The 23,587-nt window shown below is 42.0% G+C and overlaps 1 protein-coding gene across 3 annotated transcripts in view; it reads left to right on the top strand.

Moving 5' to 3' along the window:
* The first annotated feature begins 7,555 nt into the window (after positions 1-7,555).
* Positions 7,556-23,587, top strand: part of JAK3 (Janus kinase 3) — a 35,251-nt gene continuing 19,219 nt past the window's right edge. The window contains exons 1-8 of one of the 3 annotated variants that reach the window (XM_074204854.1): positions 7,556-7,706; positions 8,183-8,292; positions 9,123-9,319; positions 9,964-10,087; positions 10,968-11,079; positions 12,569-12,714; positions 21,223-21,517; positions 21,630-21,752. In XM_074204854.1, coding sequence (XP_074060955.1) covers positions 9,136-9,319; positions 9,964-10,087; positions 10,968-11,079; positions 12,569-12,714; positions 21,223-21,517; positions 21,630-21,752 — 984 coding nt within the window. In that variant the 5' untranslated portion in view covers positions 7,556-7,706; positions 8,183-8,292; positions 9,123-9,135. Of the gene's footprint in view, positions 7,707-7,813; positions 8,293-9,122; positions 9,320-9,963; positions 10,088-10,967; positions 11,080-12,568; positions 12,715-21,222; positions 21,518-21,629; positions 21,753-23,587 lie in introns of those variants that run through there. The other 2 variants (XM_074204856.1, XM_074204855.1) reach the window with 2 other exon arrangements.

Here is a 23,587-nt window from a genome sequence, read left to right on the forward strand (position 1 = left end):
ATCATTACTGATTAGAGAAATGCAAATTAAATCAGCTCTGAGGTACCACCACACATCTCTCAGATGGGTCAATATGATCAGAAAGGAGAATATTCAATAATGGAAGGGATGTGGGAAATCTGGGACACTAATACATTGTTGGTGAAGCTGTGAATTCATCTAACCTTTCTGGAGAGCAATAGTGAAGTATGCCCAAAAAATGTGCATACCCTTTAATCCAGCAATACCATTACTGGGTCTATACCCTGAAGACATCATGAAAAAGGGTAAAAACATCACTTGTACAAAAATATTCATAGCAGCCCTGTTTGTGGTGGCAAAGAATTGAAAATCGAGTGAATGTCCATCAATTGGGGAATGGTTTAGCAAACTGTGGTATATGTATGTCATGGAACACTATTGTTCTATTAAAAACCAGGAGAGATGGGAATTCAGGGAAGTCTGGAGGGATTTGCATAAACTGATGCTGAGTGAGATGAGCAGAACCACAAAAACACTGTACACCCTAACAGCAACATGGGGGTGATGGTCAATTTTAATGGACTTGCTCATTTCACCAATGCAATAATCAGGACCAATTTTAGAGTACCTGGGAGGGAGAATACCATCTGTATCCAGAGAAAGAACTGTGGAATTTAAACAAAGACCAAAGTCTATTACTTTCAATTTTTTTAAAACAAAAGTATCTTATGTGCTGCATAATTTTGCTATCTCTAATATTTTATTTTCTCCTCAAGGATATGATTTCTCTCCCAACATATTCAATTTTGTTCAATATACAGCATGAAAACAGTGTAAAGATTATCAGATTGCTTTCTGTGGGGGGGATGGGGGAGGCAAGAGAGGGTAGAGGAAAAATTGTAAAATTCAAAACCTTACAGAAAATGATAGGTAGAAACTATTATTGCATATAATTGGAAAACAAATAAAACATTAATAAAAACATAAAAGGCAAAAAATATCCCTTGCTTCTTTTCTTCAATGTATTCTGGAAATCCTTGTAGCAAGTTATGCTTTGTTTCCCCAATGAACTACTTAAACTCCTATTTCTCCTTTGAAGAGTTACCTTTGAGGAGCTTCTTAACCCATATTTAATTTAAAAATTAAAATTTTCCCGTTCAGTGACAGAATTGGGATTTTTGTGCTAGTTCTGGGCTCCATCCCCATTTGCACTCGTGCATGAAGTAAGCAGGTTCTGACTCTTCCTTGTCCTCCACAGTTTGGATACCACTACTGATGTTATTGCTTTCAGTTATTTTTTTCAGTCTTGTCCAACTCTTTATGACCTCATTTGGGGTTTTCTTGACAAAGTTACTGGAGTGGTTTCATCTTCTTCTGCAGTTCATTGGAGAGATAGGAAATCTGAGGCAAACCAGATAAAGTGACTTGCCCAGAAACACACAGGTAGTGTCTGAGGCCAGATGTGAACTCATAAAGAGAAGTCTTCCTGACTCCAGGCCTGGCATTCTAACCACTATACCACTTAGCTACCCCACCACTGTACCCTTCCATAAATCTGGATGGAGTGTTTGAGGTGATATCCAGGCTTCCATCTCTATATCCTGGTGGCCTGATGAAGAGATTGCCATTGACTCTACTCTTCCTTCTGGACAATCATCAACCAGGGGATGTCTCTGTCTCTGCTACGGCTCTGAATCTGTCTGTCTGTCTGTCTGTCTGTCTGTCTCTCATTCTTCTTTCCCCCCTCCACCCCTCTCTTTAAATCTTTAACTGGATATCAAAGATCATAACGATTTTAGACTTCCTGGAAGCCCTCTACAACTTTGTAAGAACATCCCAGATACTTTGCTATCTCATTTCCTGAGCAGTCAGTTGACTGGCTGACTGGCTTGAACCCCTTCTAGGTCTCTGAGAGACTCCTAGCTTCTCAGAAACCCCTGGAAGCATGAATCCACTGCCTGGCCTATTTATCTGTATAGAAACTTCCTGAGTCCATCTCTGATGGTGAATCTTGACAGTCAAGGCCAAGACCTTGCCAGTTTGAAGTGTTTGAGATTTACTGACTTTGAACCCTTTGTCACATCCTTGCTCAGTATCTACTCAAGCTTCCAGACAACTTTCGCAGCTCTTGACTATATAGAGGAATTTGCTAGTGTTTCCCTTTGGTTCTCTTGATTATTATACTCATTTAAATTGTCCATTGGGATCTTTAGCAGGGGAATTGGCCTTTACCAAGGTCTTTTATGTCACTATCATAACCTGGAGTCTCTAGACTTCCTCTTTTTTTTTTTTTAAAGGGTTTTGTAAGGCAAACGGGGTTAAGTGGCTTGCCCAAGGCCACACAGCCAGGTAATTATTGTCTGAGACTGGATTTGAACCCAGGTACTCCTGACTCCAGGGCCGGTGCTTTATCCACTATGCCACCTAGCCACTCCTTAGACTCCCTCTTTCTTAACAAGACATCATATTTTTATTACTAGAAGATGAGAACACCATTGACCCCTACAGATTTAAGTCAATTATGTGTTTATATACTTTATACAAAGTATTAAGGGTTTGCTAAAAAGTCCTAGGAGAATAAAGAAATGACTCATTGTCTATTGGTTAATTATTTCAAGGGGGAGCACCAAAATCAAATGTATCACTCCTTTATTGGTGATTGCCAAACTTTGAACTTATTTCTGCACTAATAGCTCTTCTAGTCACTTATTATAAATATATGTGAAATTGAAGGCCAGATCTTTTACATTTCACTTCTCCTTTAAGTAGCTTTAAGAGGGGTTTGGGGATGATGGGGTATTTAAGGAGAATTAACACTTCTGCTGTGAGAGCCCTTTTCAGAGCTGCTCATTCACCTTTGGTGTGCATCTCCACCCCACTCTTATCTGTGACTCCAAGAAACTGTGATATATAGAGTGGTTACACCCAAGTAAACTTTCTCGGTGGACAGGCTAAATAGGTTGAAGGCAATCACAAGGGGCCTCAGACCCATCACTGAGTTAAACAAGCATGTAAAGACTTCACTTGGTAGAACGGATGGATGAGAGTAATTTGTACCAACAACCTTGCAGATGGCTAAAGCAGGTGCTCTGTAGGGCCAGAGCTTGATTAGACATGGAAGATGCATTCCCTTTTCCAGTCATCCTGACCTTTGTCTTGCCACTGGACTTCAATAGCTCAGGAAGAGAGAGTGAGGTTTAGGATTATGTACAACTCAGCCTCACTTCAATCCAGTCCATGCAGAAGTCAAAACACCACCCTTTGATATCATTGGTTCCCTTCAAAAATGAAGGACAAATGAAAATGGAGTTTGAGTTTGTCCAATCTCTCTGCCATTGACTTAAACCCCCACCGATGATGTTTCCCCTTCCTAATTTTAGAGGTCCCATGCACACTTAACAGTCAGATTAACTTTTACAAAGGAATATTTACTTCAAAAATATACCTCTGTAATACACAAGGATATTATCCCTCTCCCCCTACCTCCATCCCATCTTGATCACTTGAGAAGGAAGGGGAATTAGGTTTGTGACTTAATTCATTTCCTCCATCACAATCAATTCTACCTTATTCCAAACCCCAAAATCCAAGGGTTTACCTCTTGGTCCCTTGGCTTCTCAAGACTTCCCTGTGGACCTCTCAGCACCATCTAGCCTGAAATCCAAGGTTGGAGTTTCCATTACCAGGGACTGTTCTACAGATGCCTAGAAAGGTAAAGGATAAGTGAAGCAGTCCAAAATTCTAAAAACCATTTCTCAGGACCATAAGGCCTGTATTCCTTCCCTCCATCTAATTTAATTCATGGTGCTCATATGGTGGGTGCACAGGGCTTTTTACCCTCTGGCAACTGCTGGAAAGAGAGCAAGACTATCCCAGGTTGGTGGTTTGAAAAGTGCAACCTGTTCCAGGTAGGCAGTCAATGGAAAAGACTACCCTGACTCCTAAGAGGGGAGAATGCTAAACATCTTCTTCCAGAAACAGGTTCCTGGTGTTTTGCATCTGGTGTTACCACCTTAGGAGATATGAGCATATATGAAAGGCCTTTTATAGATATAAAATGGATCAAGGGATTCTGACAATACTAGCATGCTGATATCTATTAATTACAATGTTCATGAATTAAATTCTATGACTCTACCAAAAGGCACATTAAGCAGTCATTTCTCTGATGATATCAAAATATCATTTAGAAATGAGCTTTTTTTTGTTTTTGTTTTTTAGGTTTTTTGCAAGGCAAATGGGGTTAAGTGGCTTGCCCAAGGCCACACAGCTAGGTAATTATTAAGTGTCTGAGACCAGATTTGAACCCAGGTACTCCTGACTCCAGGGCCGGTGCTTTATCTACTATGCCACCTAGCCGCCCCTAGAAATGAGTTTAAAATTAATATACACCAAGGAAAAATAGACCTTGAAAGCCTTGAACTTGAATCAGGAGTCCAAGTTGAACTAATGAATAAAGACAATACTTATAAATAGCCTATTCTGGGGTGGCTAGGTGGTGCAATGGATAGAGCACCGGCCCTGGAGTCAGGAGTACCTGAGTTCAAATCTGACCTCAGACACTTAATAATTACCTAGCTGTGTGGCCTTGGGGCAAGCCACTTAACCCCACTTGCCTTGCAAAAACCTTAAAAAAAAAAAAAGAAGCAAATAGCCTATTCTTCTCCAGGAATGTCACATTGAACACAAAGAGAAAACTGAGTCTAATAGAATTAGAACATTTCACATATGCAGCTAGGTGGCACAGTGGATAGACCACTGATCTTGGAGTCAGTAGGACCCGAGTTCAACTCTGCCCTCAATTACTTACTAGCTATGTGACTTTGGGCAAGACAATTAATCCGCATTCTCACAAAACAAAAATCACCTGTGTAAAACTAGTCTTAATCTATACTTTTAGTATAGTAAAAAGATAAGTGATTTAGGAGCTATTCAAATAAAACATATGCAATGTTAATAACGTTAATAAAACACAGGTCTCGTTTATCCGAGGCCCCTATGCAAAGATCAGAAAAGAAAAACAGTAAGAGATGTTTTCAGAGCATTCCATAAATAGGATAAAATTTTATAGAAATACATCTATAGAAAAACATATCTCAATTCACAAAGGAAAAAAACAAAAGCTGACAACAGATAGATACCCCTGTATTTTCCTAATATAATTAAAAGTCTTCTCTAAAGAAAAAAAAAGAAAGAGGTCTAAGAGTAAAATCAAATGGCCCTCCACAGAAAACATCCCAGTGAACTCCACCAATATACCTATGAATAAAAACATTGACCAAATGGTTGTCAGACCAATTTGTTTTAGAGATTTATGATATTGATTCAGGATCATATCATCTCCATCAGAATTACGGAAGTTTATCCCTTGATTGATGTGGATTATGCAATAGTTACCTACCTGTATAGTTTATTACTGCAAGTCGAAAAAAGGTAGTAGTCCTCAAATACTTGGAATGACATGATGAATGGCTGGAATGATAACAAGATTCTTCCTAAACTTAGAGACAACAAATTGTCTTACTACAAATACAAACCCCCAAGATATCCTTGAATTAAACAGATAAATTGTTACTGGATCCAGCACCTATAACAAACAGAACTATTGCTCACAACTAACAATATATAAAAAATAAATAAATATAAATATAAATTTAAGAACAAAGTTTTTATTAAAAATTTTATTTGAGTTTTAAAATTTTTCTCCCAGTCTTACTTCCCTCCCCCCCACCAGAAAGCAATCTGTCAGTCTTTATTTTGTTCCCATGTTATACATTGATCCAAAATGAGTGTGATGAGAGAGAAATCACATCCTTAAGGAAGAAACAAAAAGTATAAGTGATAACAAGATCAGACAATAAGATATCTGTTTTTTTCCCCTAAATTAAAGGGAATAGTCCTTGAACTTTGTTCAAACTCCACAGCTCCTTATCTGGATACAGATAGTATTCTCCATTGCAGACAGCCCAAAATTGTCCCTGATTGTTGCACTGATGGAATGAGCAAGCCCATCAAAGTTGATCATCGCCCCCATGTTCCTATTAGGGTGTAGAGTGTTTTTCTGGTTCTGCTCATCTCACTCAGCATCAGTTCATGCAAATCCCTCCAGGCTTCCCTGAATTCCCGTTCCTTCTGGTTTCTAATAGAACAATAGTGAAGAACAAAGTTTTTTTTTTTTTTTTTTTAGTTTTTTTCAAGGCAAATGGGGTTAAGTGGCTTGCCCAAGGCCACACAGCTAGGTAATTATTAAGTGTCTGAGACTGGATTTGAACCCAGGTACTCCTGACTCCAGGGCTGGTGCTTTGTTCACTGTGCCATCTAGCTGCCCCAAGAACCAAGTTTTTAAATAGATATCACTATACTAAATATTTGAACTATATGGAATGATTAAGTATTCCAGATATGTAGACCTGCTCAAAGAAATGATGGCCATATGGGAACAAGATAAGGTAGGTTTATTCTTATTATTTTGTTTCCTACTAGAGTTGCCCCCAAATCCCCAAATACTTCTGGTGAGACTAGAGCAGATGAAATTACATCATGATATTCTATTCAGTTAGAAAAAGTCTATTCTCTGCTTCAGTAGTGCAAGGAACATTAAATATTGCAGAACAATGGCAGACTAGTTACTTATCCTTGGACCATTTCTAACCTTACATACATGACCTTGTTTGAGTTTCGTGGCAACTCTGAGAAGCAAGTAAGACAATTATTCTTATTTTAGGTGAAGAAATATTTTCAAAGGAATTATGATGATATGAAGTTTGTCCTTTGGCCTCAAAGAATCAGGGAGGTGATGCCATGACAAGCAAGTGAACTGGATTTGAGTAAGGGAGTATTGTGCTAAGTCACCAGTCTCACTTTCTTCTCCAGAACCATCTGGGTCCAGTAACCAGGTATCAGGATGATATGCTTCATAACTAGCCCCTAAAATATGGGCATCCTCTACTTTGCCCAAATTGGATGACACTTCATACATTCTGCATCCTACAGATGATTCATCTTTACTTCTTTGCCCACACGGTTCCTTCTGCCTGAAATGTCTTTCTTATCCTGGGAAACATTAGAATGAAAGAGTATCACCAGTCTTCCTTGGATTCTCCTTCTCCCCTCCTCTCTCGATTCTCTTCATAGGTAAAAAGGGCTTAGACTAAACTGAGCTACTGCTTACTGGCTTCCAGGGCCCAAATGGATACCAAAATACCAAAATACCTTTTGGTATTTTGCTTCCTATAATGCTCTGGGTCTCCAGAATCGAACCAATCTATTCCTTTTTGTCTGCAGCATCTAGCTAGACCCTTTATATAAAAAAAAAAATCACATAGTAGGTGCTCATTAAAATTATTGTGGATAGAATTCCATCCTAGAAGCCAAAATGTCCAAGTTCAGTTCTTCATTCTGTCCCTGACTCATTCTGTCCTTGGGCAAGTACCTTCTCTGTGGGTCTTGGTTTCCCCCTCTGTCACTGAGGAGGTAGGACTTGTTTGTGTGTAGGATGCCTTCCGGCTCTGATATTTTGTGACTCTGTGTGAGCTCAGCTTCCTCTCAGACGTGCTCCTCCACCCCCTGTAGACTTTCTGTAAGTCAAAGCTCTTAAGCAGGAAATCAAGTATCTCTAAGGGGGAAGGGGGTGTCCAACAAAAGAGCCCATGGGGCTGGGGGATTTTCTTCTCACACAATAAGAAAGAATTCATAGAGTTGTCTTCTCCATAGGGATCGACTCCCTCCCTGGAAGCTTCAGCCAGGTAGGTACCCCAGACCTGCCCTGTGGTATGGGAGAGGCAGACTTGCCTTAGGGCCCCATGATGGGGATGGGAGGAGATATAAAGTAGAGCAGGAAGACCCTGAAACCAAAAGCAAAAGTTCTTTGGGTGGCAGTGGCTGTCCCTCAGTCTTATGACCAGAGACTCTAAACTTAAAGGGATTGTAGAGATCATTTCTTCATTTCCTCTCATTTTCGGGATGATGAAACTGAGATCTGAGAGGTTAAGAGATTTGTTGATGTAACACAGGTAGAAGTATCTGGAATAAGGTCTACTTCCTCCTGACTCCAAGTTCAGCCCTCTCCCCCGGATCTACAATCCACATGGCCTGAGTTTTACCTCTAGTTTCAAGAAGGGGGAACTCCCATTCAACTTCACATCCCATCTGCTTTATGTCCAGTTGCGTTGTGAGGTTCATGGGTCATGAACTGTGTATTCCGGCTAAATTGTCTCTCTAGCAGCCCCAGGAGAGAATTGCGTGTGCAGCAGACACTTGACTTGCGGGCTACCTTCACCTGCCCAAGAATAGATCATCTGGAGCATGTTCTGTCTTATCTGCGGTGAGAAGGTAAGCAGGGCTGGGTCTCTGTAGTGTGTGGGTGGCAGACCACCTGAGAACATCAGGGGCCATGGGAGGCTTTGCCTTGGTAGCTTAGATGATGTCGCCTTTCTTGGCCTTGCTTTCTTTTTCTATAAAATGAGGAGATGGGACTAGAGTTCTAGCTGCCAGTATATGATCCTCTGACCACAGCTACTCCAAATGATCAGCCACCCATCTGTTTACTTCCTACACCCTAAACTCTTCATTCTCATCCTCCTCCTCCCTACCCCCTACTCCACAGCTGCTATTCCACTCATCTCTTTGGCCAACCAAACACTTGGTACAGTTGAGTCTAGATTACTGGACTTTGAATGCCAAACCCAGGGATTTAGATGTTCTCTGGTAGAGGGTAGAAGGTGTCTGAATGAAGGTATCTTATCACGGTCACAGAGTTGACAAACCCAAAGATGTAGACAAAGTACTCCTGGATAGATTAGGCTCTCCTAATATTCAAACTTGTTCCCAAACCCTCTATCTTTTGCTTGCTGACCAAGTCATCACCCTGGGATACCATCTCCCTAGCCATGTTTCTTCTCCAGGTAGGTGTATCTGAGGAGGACAGGGACCACCTGGCTCAGAGGAATAGGGAAACCTAGGACCCTAGGCTCTATTGGCAGCACCAAGACTAACCGCGTATAGCCAAAACCCCAGGGGGAACTACCTTGTTCCCACAAAGTGAGAGGGAGGAGCTGTCATCCCACTTCTTCTTTTGGGTCTCCTACCCATTGGGCATCATTGTCTCCCTGACTGAGACCAGGGCAGAGAGTACCACCATTTTCTGCTCTCTCTTCTCCCAGGCTTGAGGCTGTCATGGCACCTCTGGGTGAGGACACCCCCCTGATTGAACAGCGATCCTACAGCCTGTCCTCCAGTGAGGCTGGCTCTCTGCAAGTGTTCCTGTGTCCCCGAAACCCAGCATCCCCAAAGGTCCTCACCTTCTCCTTCGGAGAATATTCTGCTGAAGAACTCTGCATGCAGGCTGCCAAGGCCTGTGGTGAGCAGAGTGGGAGGGGGAGAATCAAGTTGGAGGGCTGTTGATTCCAAGTTTGGAACAGGATCTGATTAAAGAAAATCATGATCCCCCTCATATCCCTACTGAGCCTCCATCTCCTTATTAAGCTTCCATCCCTTCAATGAGATTCTATGCCCCTGTGGAGCCCCCATCTGCCCACGTGAGGCTTATCCCACTATTCAGCGCCCATCCCCTTTCAGCTGAGCCCTATTCCCTTCACTGAACTCTGCTCTCACTGAGCTCCCCCCAGTCTTACTGAGCTCTCATTCTCCCATTGAGCCTTAGGTCTCAACTGAAGTTTTATGATCCTCACTAAAGCCCTGTGTCCTCACTGCTCTTATGCTAGTACTTAGCACAGTAAATGAAACAGCAGGCACTTAATGCTTGAGTTTTACTTGACTTAGCGAGCCCCATTTTCCTTCTGATGCCCCACCTCCTCACTGAACCCCACTGAAGTCCCTACCCTTTCCTTAGGCTAGACTCCACAGTACCCCCATCCCATCACCAGGGCTGGCCTCCTCCCCTACCCAGTCCCAGACCCCTCTAAAATCACTTTGAGCTAGAAAGGTCTCCCTTCCCACTCCCCAGTCTCCAACCTGAGTGAACCCATCCTCTGCCTCTTGCAGGTATCCTTCCTGTTTGCCATGCTCTCTTTGCCCTGGCCACTGAAGACCTGTCCTGCTGGTTCCCACCCAACCATATCTTCACAGTGGAAGATTCTACCATACAAGTCCTCTTTTACAGGATCCGGTATGGGGTTGAGGTGGGGTGGGGACAAAAGCAGTGAAGAGGAAGGGAGGGAGGGAGAGGAGGAGCTGAGGTTTCCTCCAGATGCTATCTGCACAGATGCCTCCGCCATACAAGCCTGTCTCTAGTCCTAGCTTGTCTTCCAGGTCAAGACTACCTTAAATCACAAGATTTTGAGCTGGAGGAAGGGGGTGCTGTCAGAACATAGAACATCAGAGTTTGGAAGGCCCTCGGAACACACAATGTCCAAGCTGGGGAACCTTAGAACATAGAATATCAGAGCTAGGAGGGTCCCTAGAACACAGAATGTCTGAGCTAGGAGCATCCTTAGAACACAGAATGTCTGAGCTGGGAGGGTCCCTAGAACACAGAATATCTGAGCTGGGAGGGTCCTTAGATCACAGAATATCAGATTTTGGAGGGTCTTTAGAACATGAAACATAGAGTGCCCTACAACTCTACATAGGTCTTTTAAGCATGGAATGTCTGAATTGGAATAGGACATATAATTTCCAAACTACAAGGTCCTTTAGGGATCATTAAGTCCAACTCCTTCAATTTAAAGATGAGGAAGCAGAGGCCCAGGGAGGAGAGGACACTTGCTAAGTTCATATAGTCTCTGTAGAACTGAATGTTTTGACTCTTAATGCAAGGGGAATGATGTTTTAGGAAAGTCTGGGAATCTCTTTTTGCTAACTTTATTGGGATAAAAGAGATGGCTCTTCTTCCCCTCTTCTGAGGTGAGGGCTCAGGTGCTCTTCAGATAGAGGAATAATTCAATGACCTTAGGTAGTCCCCTCAAGACCCATAATCCAGGGAGAAGTGGATCCTGTCCCTCTCTTTTTTGCCCTGTGACTCAGGATTTGTCTTGTTCTTCCGTTAGCTTTTTCTTTCCAAACTGGTTTGGTGTGGAGAAGTGTTACCGCTTTGGGCTGCAGAAGGACAGAGCCAATGCCATCCTGGACTTTCCGGTCCTCGAGTATCTCTTTGCTCAGGTCAGTCCCCCCCCCCCTACAAATCAGAAGACACCCCCATCACTTGTATAACAAGGACATAAGCAGGGGAGAGGCATTGCAAAAGGCAATTCAGATTTTCCCCACATCCCCTTGCTGACCTGGGAACCACAGTATGAGATATCTCAGTCTAGGACCAAGATCAACTTTCATTAGTGATAGAATATTTATTTGCATGGATTGACTTCTTAGGGCTGTTAAGATGTGATTGACAACCTTAGAAGGAACTCATACATCAATGAGAAACTCATCAAAGGAGAAATAAAGTATAAGCACTTGAATGGTAACTATGAATGAGTAAAAGCAGATTGGGAAACAGAGGCAGGGGAGTGCCTGTCCTGATTTCAAGGGAAATGTGTTTCCCCAATCCTGGCAGGCAGCCTGTTGAGATGGGCATAGTCACACCTCCACTTTACTCTATGTAACAGGAGATGTAGCAAGACCTAGAACAGTGAGACTCTTGGTAGATCATGGAAAGGACTGGGAGTTGGTAATGGTAATCTTGATAATCAGTTTAGGGCAAATCATGGGAAGGAAGTATTCTCTATCATATATCCCATATAATATGGGATTGCCATACTAGTTATAATTGTTATAGGAGTCTGAAGAGGTTTTCTGATGTGAATATAATTGGTGCTCCAGTTTTCCTCTTTGCAAAATGGGTGCAATAATATTTGAATCACCAATTTCATAAGTTTATTATAAGGAAGTGCTCTGCAGATCTTTTTTTTTTTTTAGATTTTTTGAAGGCAATGGGGTTAAGTGGCTTGCCCAAGGCCACACAGCTAGGTAATTATTAAATGTCTGAGGTCGGATTTGAATCCAGGTACTCTTGACTCCAAGGCCGGTGCTCTATCCACTGTGCCACCTAGCCGCCCCTGTTGTGCAGATCTTAATAAATGTGATTAAGAGTCATCAGCACTGTCATCTATAACAACAAAATCCAGTCACTACTTCGGTCCTAGTAAGGGCTCCCAGAACCAGATCTCATTTTTCTTTTCAACCCAGTCTCAGCATGTAGGGGAAAAGGAGTTTGTCCACACCATGGTCAAAATAGAAAGAGGGACCAGTTCAGTACTGGAGGTCAATTGTATCATGAGTTATTGCTGCCTCAGTACTCCAGATGGTAGTATGGTTGTCCTGGATGGGTCACAGGATCATAAGAAGTTTCAAATAAAAATGAAGAAGTTGAGATCCTAGAAGTCATAGGACTCAAGTCTAGAGATAAAAGGGATCTCACAGACCATCCAGTCCAACCTCCCCATTTTATAGGTAAGGAAACAGGGAAGTTTCCAGGAAAAGGAAGTCATTCACCTAAGGTCACAGGGGGAGTAAATGATTCAACTGTGTGTGTGGGGATGCCCTAACTCCAAATCTAGAGTTCAGTGTGAAGGATGAGTTCATGAGAATATTGGTCTGGATGGCTCTTGTTTTGTTTCCCCATGGAGAGTAAAGGGGCTTCTTCCCACAGTCCCGAAATGACTTCATCAGTGGGAGGATGAATCTGACGCTGAGTCTCAAGGAGCAGGGAGAATGTCTGAGCCTGGCCGTGTTGGATCTGACCCAGATGGCACAGGAACAAGGCCTATGCCCCAAGGAGATTCTCAAGAGTATCAGGTGAGGACACCCTCCCTCCCCAAGGAAGGTGGGGAGATGGATGCGCTAATCTCTGACCTGGGCTACCTTTTCCAGTCATCAGTTCATGAACTCTCTTCCCTACTTGCCTGATCACTAACCCTCATTTCCGCATCCCCACTCCTAAGCTAAATTGGGGCTGGAGTAGGCCCTCAAAAAAGAGATAGAAGGAAGAGGAGACACAGATCCTCAGAGACTGAGGTGAGAAACATGATTTCCACATGGTCTTCAGGAAGCTTCCTGCCTTTTGAAAAATGATAAGACAGCTGAAATGAATCATTCAAAAAACACTATCCCTGGGGCAGCTAGGTGACACAGTGGATAGAGCATGGGCCCTGGAGTCAGGAGTACCTGAGTTCAATTTGGCCTCTGACACTTAATAATTACCTAGCTGTGTGGCCTTGGGCAAGTCACTTAAGCCCATTTGCCTTGCAAAAAGAAACAAAACCTAAAAACCCCCATTATCCCTACCCTCAAGGAGCTCATATTTTAATGGGGGAAAACAACATGCAAAAAAAAAAGATGTATATAAGATAATATGTAGAATATAATGGAAGGAAATCTCAGAGGGATGGTACTAAGAATGGTAAGGGGAAAGGAAGGGAGACCAAAAAGACTTCTTCAGAAGGTGGGATCCTGAATCTTAAAGAATGCCAGGGGACTTAAGAGGCAGAAATGAGGAGGGAAAGCATTCCAGGCTTAGGTTCAGCCAGTGCAAAGGTGTGGAGGTGGGAGATGGAGCATCATATATGAGAATAGTAAGGAGTTAAGTGTAGTGTGGTGTAGATCACAGACTACATGGAGGTGAGTCAAAAATAAGAATATTGGAAAGTCAAGGTAGGAAGGGGTCAAGTTATAAAGAAGCTTTACAAAGGAGGACTTTAAAAAATGTTAGTGGTAATATAGAGACACTGGTCCTTATGGAATGGGAAGGGGAGGAACATGAACAGATCTGTGCTTTAGAAAAATTCCCTTGGCTGCTGAGGAGAGGATGGACTGCCAGAGACTTCAGGAAGAGAGTGCAGTGGTTCAGGCAAAAGGGGATGAGAGCCTACACCAAGGCTATGTGACTGGAGAGAAGAGTTTACATAAAGGAGATTGTCATTTACATAAATGACAAGATTTGGTAACAGATTGGTTATGCAAGGTGAATGAGAATGAGGAGGTGAGGTTAATGACAAAATTCTAATATATGGGCAAAGGTTCTCAACTAGGAGAGTAAAAGGAGGGATACCAGAGGATAAGAGGCAAGAATGTTTGAAATGGATGTCGTGGACAATGTGAGAGGCAATCAATTATGAAGGAATAGAATACTTGCCTTGCTGTGGTGAGAGCCCAGTTGAGATTAGATGACATAAGTTTATAGCAGATCCAGTGGACAGAATTTTGTTATTTCCTTCTCTGTTCGAGAGCACAAGAGGCAGATGGTGGTTGGCAAAAGTATGGGGCTGGCATCGCATGATCAATTCTAGAACAACAGAAAAGGAATGAGAGACAGAGTTCTTAACCTTTCTACCCCCTTAGCAATTTGGTGAAGCTGATGATCCCTTTTTCAGGAAAATGTTTTTAAATGAATAAAATAAACTCCATATATTATAAAGGAAACCAATTATATTGAAATACAACCATCAAAATATTTTTAAGCAATCCAACAAGTTCAGGACCCCAGGTTAAGAACACTTGGTAGAGAGGATAGTGTAGACTGCAGAGTATACCAAGGTGTCATGATGAGAAAGGGGGGGATGAGTTTAACCAGGGCAGGATGATGGCCTGGAAAAGAATTGAACTGTGGAGGACATGAAGATCATGATAAGGACAAAGGACAGGTTTAGGGATCATAAGGTAGAAGGAAAATATGGAGTAATAAAAAATTATGGTCAGATAAAAGAAATTTGGAGTTTGTGAACAAGTAAGGGAAATCCTCATGGGCAATGGCAAGGTCATTTCTGAATGTAACTGAGGTGGAGTATGTCATGGGAATAGATTAGATTGAGAAATTGGAGAGTCAAGGCAATGGAGAGAGCCCTGATATCTATGTTGAAATTCCCAAGTATGAGGGCAAGAAATGCAGAGGAAAGAAAGATTGTGAGGTTGGCACTAAATTTATGGAGGAAGGAAAAGAATGTACTCTAATCCAATAAGGTTTTACTCTGATCATTCCCTAACCCACTACATAAAAATCATAGGAAAAAACCATTAGCATATGAAATAAGGTTGTTGCTGTTTGGTTATGTCAGACTCTTTGTGATCCTATGGACCATAAATTCCAAGGGGTTTTCTTAGCAAAGATACTAGAGTGGTTTGCCATGTTTTTTTTTTCCCATTGGATTAAAGCAAACAGAGGTTAAGTGACTTGCCCAGGGTCACACAGCTAGTAGGTTCTGAGGCTGGATTTAAACTTAGGAGGATGTCTTCTTGACTCTAGGTCTAGTGATCTATCCACTATGGCACCATCTAGCTGCTCCATGAAATAAGAAGTTGAGGACATCCATCATATGTATCTGGGATTAGCCCAGAGAAATTCCTTCAGAGCAGGAATCTTGTCTGGTAAATTATCCAATCATAGATTTAGTGTTGGAAGGGCTTTCAGAGACCATCAAGGCAAGATGAGGAATCTGAGGTTCATAGTAGTCAAGCCATTTGTCCAAAGTCATACAAGCAGAAGGTGTTAGGGATGGTATTTGAACCCAGGACCACAAACTCCAAAATCCATAAACATTCTACTGTGCCACACTGCCTACTAAAAGGGGGATAGAGAATCCCATCTTTATTTTAAGATACAGAAATTGGGAGGGAGGACTTTTCATCGTCTAGGAGGTGTATACCTCTATGTCTAAGTGTGGACTGACTATTAGGGCTTGGTTACTCTTCATTGCCTAATCCTTCTCCCCTTGCCACACACTTCTTTTGTTCTTCCCTTGGATTTTCCCTTGAATCTCTCTCTCACTCTTGCTCTCTGGAAGAATGGTTTTCCTTTCACACCTGATACAAGAAGAAAATGGAAAGGAAGAATGACCAAAGCAGAGCTTCTCCTACCAGTTCTATCTGGTAAAATATCATACCTGTTTGTCTTCAAATCTACAGGTCCACATTTTTCTTTCTTCCTGCTCTGGAAAATTATAAAAATGAATCACTAATTTTCTTTTGTTCAATTCAAGCTTTCAGCCAGGAAAAATCTTTCCCACAAATGTGTACTGAAGTTTAAAACAAAGCAAAACAAACTCCTATTGCTGTCTTTCAGACTTTCCCCTCTATCATCTGTCTCAGAAGAGTTTGTATGAGGAATACAAACAGATCAGGGATGTAATGGTTAGTTGCATTTATCTTAGAAAACAGGTTTTAAAAAAGGGAAACAAAGTGAAGGAAGTTCTAAGAATGGAGATATAGGGGAGAGAATAGGCACACCTTTCTCAGGAAGGGAGGAGGGGAGAGGGAGGACTAGGAGACATCACCATCTTTGACCTCAGCAATTTAAACGCCAGAGCAAACTCAGGATCTGCCTCATGATTATGACTCATGGGTCACCATAAGGTCCCTCTCCTATAGCCCAGCATGGATAGAGTTCTCTGTCGTGTGTGTGTGTGTGTGTGTGTGTGTGTGTGTGTGTGTGTGTGTGTATGAGAGAAAGAGAGAGAGAGAGAGAGAGTATGAATGCAGCTGTTCCACAACACAGCTGCTGGGGGTGGGACTGGGGAGAGGTTTCACTTCCCTTGGTGGTCCTGGACATCAGGGTGAGGGCTTATTCAGCTTCTTTTAGTTACACCAGACATAGGCCATGACATCAGCCCCTCCTCCCATGCCCCATGAGCCAACTCAGCACGTCCTCTCCTCCTGCCCTCCTCCTCCTCCCGGACAATGATAGATAGGAGATCCATGGGACAATAGTCTTTGTATAGATCATCTTTCAAGTGAGTGGAGGTTAGGAAAGTTATGGGCTTTTCACAGTCCAACAGGCATCCGGCCCCCAAATAACCTGTGTAGGAACTTTTTATCAATCTCTAGTTTAGGATCATAGATTTAGATCTGAACAAGACCTTGGGGGCTATCTTGTCTACCCTTCCTTCCCCATTTTAGAGATGAGGAAATTGAGTCCAATGTAATTCTTGATGCTTAATTATATTACATATGTTTGCCCATGCAAAAAGTTCACCTTTCCTGCTATCCATAACTTCTCTAGTCCTTAAGCTCTAATTTGAGGCACCTAAACATCCTGTCCTTGACTCCTGCACCTACTCAGCTCTCCAGGTTCAGTCCTCGGAATCTTCTTTTCCCTCATTGGCCAGCTATATCCATAGATGCTCAGTTATGCTGTCCATTATTGCTATCATTATTGCTGCCCATTCCTTCTCTGCTTTACCTTATCTGAGCTAAGTGTTCAGTGAGGGCCTTTATTTTTATTTTTTAGTTGTTTTTGGTTTTGATTTTGGTTCTTGCAAGGCAATAGGTTTAAGTGACTTGCCCAAGGTCACACAGCTAGATAATTATTAAGTGTCTGAGGCTGGATTTGAACTCAGGTCCTCCTGATTCCAGGGCTGGTACTCTATCTACTGTACCATTTAGCTGCTTCCTAGGGCTACAGTCTTAAAAAAAAAAAGGCATCAGTGAAAGGGATTTAAAGGCACAAGTAAAAGATTTCTACCAAGAGTGAGGGAGAGAGGGGGCGGCTAGGTGGAGTCTAGGTGGCGGCTAGGTGGCGCAGTGGATAAAGCACCGGCCCTGGAGTCAGGAATACCTGGGTTCAAATCCGGTCTCAGACACTTAATAATTGCCTAGCTGTGTGGCCTTGGGCAAGCCACTTAATCCCATTTGCCTTGCAAAAACTTAAAAAAAAAAATGAGGGAAAGATTCTTTACCTGACACCCCCTGACTCACAGAGTTGGAACACATTTTACCAGTGTCTAAGATCCCACCAGGACAAACTCTGAGTTTGAATTTTATTTTATTTTTCCAATTATATGCAATGGTAGTTTCTCAGCATTCATCCATTTGCAGATTTATCAGTTCTACATTTTTCTACCACTTTCTCTTCCCCCCTCCCCCACAGCAGCAAATAGTTTGGCAAAAGTTGTACATAAACATTCATTCCTGTTTAACATATTTTCATCTTAGTTATGTTGTGAAAGAGGAATTACAACTAAGTGGGGGAAACCCATGAGATAGGAAGGAAAAACACAAAAGAAGTTTTAAAAAGTGAACATAATACGCTTTCAGAGTCCCTAGTTTTTCCTCTGGGTGTGGATGGCATTGACTATGGCAGGTCTCTCAGGGTTGTCCTTCATCTCTGAACTGCTGAGAGGAGCTACATCCATCATCTTAATTAAAATTTTGAGCTTTTAACAGACGTCTTGTACCCTGACGAAATGGAAAAAATTTGCCCAAGACTATGGAGAAATAAGGAAAAGTATGTTTCCCAAATAGTGCAGGTGTGGCAGTCACTGGAGTGCTGACCTTTGTCAGAAAGAACAGGATGTGGTCTTGACTCCTTTATATGCAGCTTGCCTGGCTTGGGCAGCTGGCCACCTTCCCATGCCCAAGCAATGTCTTGGATCCTAAGTTGCTGAGTGGTTGTCCATGGGCACTGGAGGGGGGAGCTCCCAGTCAATTCATAGCCATGCTTTCAGGGAAGAAACCTCTTCTCTAACTAAGAAGATCTATAACTTCTCTGCCATTTAGAGGCTTAGAAAGATGCCTAGGAGCCCTGTGAGAATGAGATATTCCCAGGATCATGTAGGCAGTGTGAATCAGAGGACTTCAACCTGGGACTTTTTGACTCCAGAGGTGTCACATTGTTACTGTCTTCCCTTGGCCTCTCTGCAGCCTTTGACACTGTGGATTATTCTCTCTTCTTTCATACTTTTTCCCCTCTAGTTTTTTTTTAATAGGTTTTTTATAGGGTTTTTTTTTTGCAAGGGTTTTTTTTTTTTTTTGCAAGGCAAATGGGGTTAAGTGGCTTGCCCAAGGCCACACAGCTAGGTAATCATTAAGTGTCTAAGACCGGATTTGAACCCAGGTACTCCTGACTCCAAGGCCGGTGCTTTATCCACTATGCCACCTAGCCGCCCCCCCCCCCTCTAGGTTTTTCAGGACACTTCTCTCTTCTGATTCTGCTCCTACCTCTCTGACTGCTTCTCCTCAGTTTTCTTTGTTAGATCTCCAGATCACATCCCCTAGTCATGTATGCCCCATAAAGTTCTATCCTAGGCCAGCTTCTCTTCCCCCCTCTACCACTTCATTGGGTGATCTCATTAGTTCCCATAGAGTTAATGACCAACCCTCCACTAATGATTCTCAAATCTACTTATTTTCTACCTCTTTTCTGACCTCAAGTCTTAATGTCTCCAACTTCCTATTAGATATCTTGTGGTGGATAGACTGAAGACATCTGAAACCCAACACGCTTAAAACTGATCTCATTCTCTTTCCCTTATAGTCTTCCCTTCTATCTATCATCTATCTATCTGTCTGTCTACCTATCCATCTATCTATCTATCATTTATCTATCTATCTAGCTATCCATCTAGCTATCTATCTATATCTGTCCATCCACCCATCCATCTTTCTATTTGTTCATCCATCTATCTGTCTATCTAATCAGTCTATCTATCATTTATCTATCATCTATCTAATCCATCTATCTGTCCATCCAACCATCCATCTTTCTATGTGTCCATCCATCCATCTATCCATCCATCCATCCATCCATCTAGCGATCTATCTATCTATCTATCTATCTATCTGTCTGTCTGTCTGTCTGTCTGTCTGTCTGTCTGTCTATCTATCTATCATCTATCTATCTATCTATCTCTATCGCTTGTATGTACATATTTATAGTACTTATATTTGCAACAGAAGCTCCTTTGGGACAGGGATTCTTTTCCCCTTTCTTTGTATCCTCAGTGATTAGCGCAGAATGAATAAAAAAAGCATTTTATTATAGTATTATATAATATATAATAATACATAGTATTAATATTATATTAATATAATATATAAAATTGTTAATATATTAATAAATCATTCTATTATATAATAATATATTATTGCTATAATATATAATTATATATGATTTATATAACAATATATTATATAATAACATTTAATATTATATACTAATAATTATATATTATTATTACATGATATGTCTGTAATGTGTGTACTGCCCATGTAAGATATAAATGTCATATATATATGTATGTATATATACATATATATATATATATATATATATATATACACACAAACAAATATACAGGAAGACACTGATAGATATCTCTGGGATCTTATCCATCGAGTATCTACAGGGGGCTGAGATTCCCACCTTGAGGGGAACAGCAGAAGGCACCATGAGACTGACTGCTCAGTTCTCCTCTGAGAAAGGGGATCCTGGATTTGAATTCTATCTGTCTTGTCCCCTAAGTATTACTGGTCTAGGGACATTCAAAGCTCCCAGGTTCTCAAATCACTATCCTTTAAAGTGAGGAGGCAACCTAAGGTGCTCCCCTTAGCTTACACCTACCAGCTTCACTCCTTGACACCGAATGCTAGTTATATAATGACCATCACAAATAGTGAATAAACAGTGAGATAGATTTATCTAAGCAAATAGCAAACAGAAATGGAAATTATACAGATTAGATTATACCAGAAAATACATAGAGTGAATGAGTTCTCCCTCTAGGAGTAGGGTGTCTCAGATCAACCAAAATGGAGGCCCTAGTCTCATTCAAAGGAAAATTCCTTGCAATATCTAGGGAAGCAAGATGAAAATTGAGGACATGTTAAGGAACCAGATTCCTCTACCTGTCTATTAGAGATTCTCTGGAGGAGGAAACAAAGAGACAAAGAGAGTCTGGAACCACATATTCACTTCAAAAAAGTGAAGAATCTTTCTTCTCTCTCTCTTCTTTACCCAACCACACGTGATCAAACCAGCTTTTTCTTCCCCAGCTAGGAGTCTCAGGCAAAATGCACCAAGTTTGGCTTTTCTATGTGGGAACCCCTACTAACCACTAGGAATACAAATAGAAATGCAATGCAGTTCCTGCTCTCCTGGAGCTTATATTCTAATTAGATACCTAGATATAGAAGAGGGTTCATCTGTGGGGAAAGGCTGATGTCTCTGAGCTTATCTAAGGTTAAAGTGCTAAGGAAGAAGGCAACTCCCAAGAGGCTTAGGGTGTATTGGCAAGTCAGATGGCAGTGCCCAGGGATCTGAAGAGCATAGCATCAGGGCAGATGGTGGAGTCAAATCTTACCAGCTGGCAACTCCCTATTCACCCATATGGGATGAACAACAATGTCCATGGGAGGTGGAGGGAAGGTCAGCATTTAGCCAGAAATAGGGGAAGGAGCAAGGAACCCGGTAGAAAGGAAACCTTGGGCAACATCCCACCTCACTCTAATGACCACTTCCCGGTCCCTGTTTCATAAGGCCCCTGGGTATGGATGATGTGTGTAGATGGGATAAATCCCTGGCTTCTCCTCCCCCAGCTATAAAACCTGTATCCCAGGAAACTTCCGACGCTTAATTCAGAATCTCAGCTTCATGACTCGGAAACGTTATCGTCAGATGGTCCGCCGAGCCCTGCAGAGAGTGGCTTCTTGCCAGGCCGATATACACTCCATCATGCTTAAATATCTCATGGATCTGGAAAGGCTGAAACCCATTCGAGCTTCAGAGACCTTCAAGGGTCGGACACCAGGGACCGTATCTGGCCAAGACCTCAACTGTCTAATCCATGTGGCTGGAGACAGTGGCATCTCCTGGACTCCTGGGGGCAGTGAGGTGCTGTTGTTGGGTCCGCATTTGCTTTGAGGGTGGGAAAGGGATGAATGGCTCTTATGAGGAGTCCCTCATCTGATCTCCCCTTTCTTCTCTCCATATCTACTCTGACCAGAGCCCACAACCTTTCTGTGACTTTCCTGAAATCGTTGATATCGGCATCAAGCAGGCCTGCAGGGAAGGTCACCTTAATGAGAACCGGCTAGTCACTGTTACTAAGACTGACAACAGGATTCTGGTGGGTTCCACAGCTGTCAGTGTTCCTTGCTACCTGAACTCCAGGGCAGAGGTGGCTGGCTGGCTGGCTATAAAATGTAGGCTGAGATGCGAAGGGGAGGGTACGTTCTGTGCCTCACTTTCCTCATCTGTAAGATGTCAGTTGAGACATTATCCTTTATGCTCTTCCCAGTCTGGTATTCTCTGTTCTAAGATCCCTCTTACATTCTCAGCCAATCAACAGCACTTTTTAAGCACCTACTATATATCAGGAACAAGGATGTACAGTTAGTTCTGTGGTAACATTTATTTTGAAAACATGAATTTATTTCAACATAAATGGATATATTACAGAATAATTTGAGCATAACTTGGAATTTTGAGTTTACTTACACTCAATTTTGTCAACAAGAAATGGAAAACTGCACCCAGGAAAGCAGAGAATAAAATACCAGTTCACACACACACACACACACAAACACACACACACTCACTCACGTATACACACACACGCACATACACACACCTCAAACATATACCAGAGGGATGACAAAGTAATTTACAAGCTATACAATTCCTTTCCTCACTCATTTCCAATTTTTTGCCTTTTTTGCAAGGCAAATGGGGTTAAGTGGCTTGCCCAAGGCTACACAGCTAATTATTAAGTGTCTGAGGCTGGATTTGAACTCAGGTACTCCTGACTCCAGGGCCGGTGCTCTATCCACTGCACCACCTAACCACCCCTCATTTCCAGTTTTCACAAGCAAACTTACGGTGTAAATCTCAAAATCTATTTATTCTGGTAAAGTAGGAGCTGTGGGCGGAAGACCGCTGGTCCAAACGCATTTAGTCCTTACTTCCTGTTCCTTACCTTCTGCTGTCTCTGCTTCTGTTTCCTGAGGTTGCTACCCACCAAAACCACCCTGGGGTCCCCTGGAACTGGGTGTACAGGCAGCATTAATCCAAGTCTACGTATGGTATTACCACTGATTATGTGATGATTATGTATTTCTTAATTATTTACCATATATAATACTGTGCTGTCATTTTTTATTAGACCCCTATCTTTATGGGAAAGCTATATGGAGCAGTGGCTAGACCTCTGGGTTTGCAGTCAGGTCAGGAAGATGAGTCTTCCAGAGTTCAACCCCAGCCTCAGATATTTAGTAGCTACGTAACCCTGGGCAAGTCACTTCACTTCACCCTGTTCACTTCAGTTCTCCATCTGTAAAATGAGTTGGAGAAGAAAATGGCAAACCGCTGACAAGAAAACCCCAAATAAGATCACTGAGAGAGCTGGACATGACTGAAAAACAAGCTTTATGTGTCACTAATGAAAATTTTGAATTATACCTCTAATGGCATATTTCTCATAAATCCTATGCCCTTTATTGCTCATTTTTGCATAGATGACAGGAATGTATATATTGAGTTAGAGGAGAACAGGCTATAAAAAGAAAGGCAAAAGATAATTCCTACTCTTGGGAAATTCATAATTTAATTGAGGAGACAAGGAGACAACATGTAAACAACTAACTACAAACAAGATGTGAACAGGTTAAGTTGGAGGGAGTCTCAGAGGGAGAAACCAAGATAAAGGAGGACTGGGAAAAATTTCTTCCAGAAGGTAGGACTGCATTTGAGACTTGAAGGAGGCCAGGGAAGGTAGGAGGAAGAGATGGAGACCAGATTTGAGAAACAGTGAGTGAAAATACCTAGAGTCTGGAGATGGAAAGTCTTGTTCCTAGGACATCCAGGAGTCTGAGGTCACTGAATCATGGAGGAGGATAAGGTGTAAGAAGATTGGAAAGGTAGGATGGTGCCAGGAGATTTTCTACTTGATCCTAGAGGTAATAG

Source organism: Macrotis lagotis, chromosome X (assembly GCF_037893015.1).
Source record: "Macrotis lagotis isolate mMagLag1 chromosome X, bilby.v1.9.chrom.fasta, whole genome shotgun sequence".
Classification (NCBI taxonomy): Eukaryota; Metazoa; Chordata; class Mammalia; order Peramelemorphia; family Peramelidae; genus Macrotis; species Macrotis lagotis.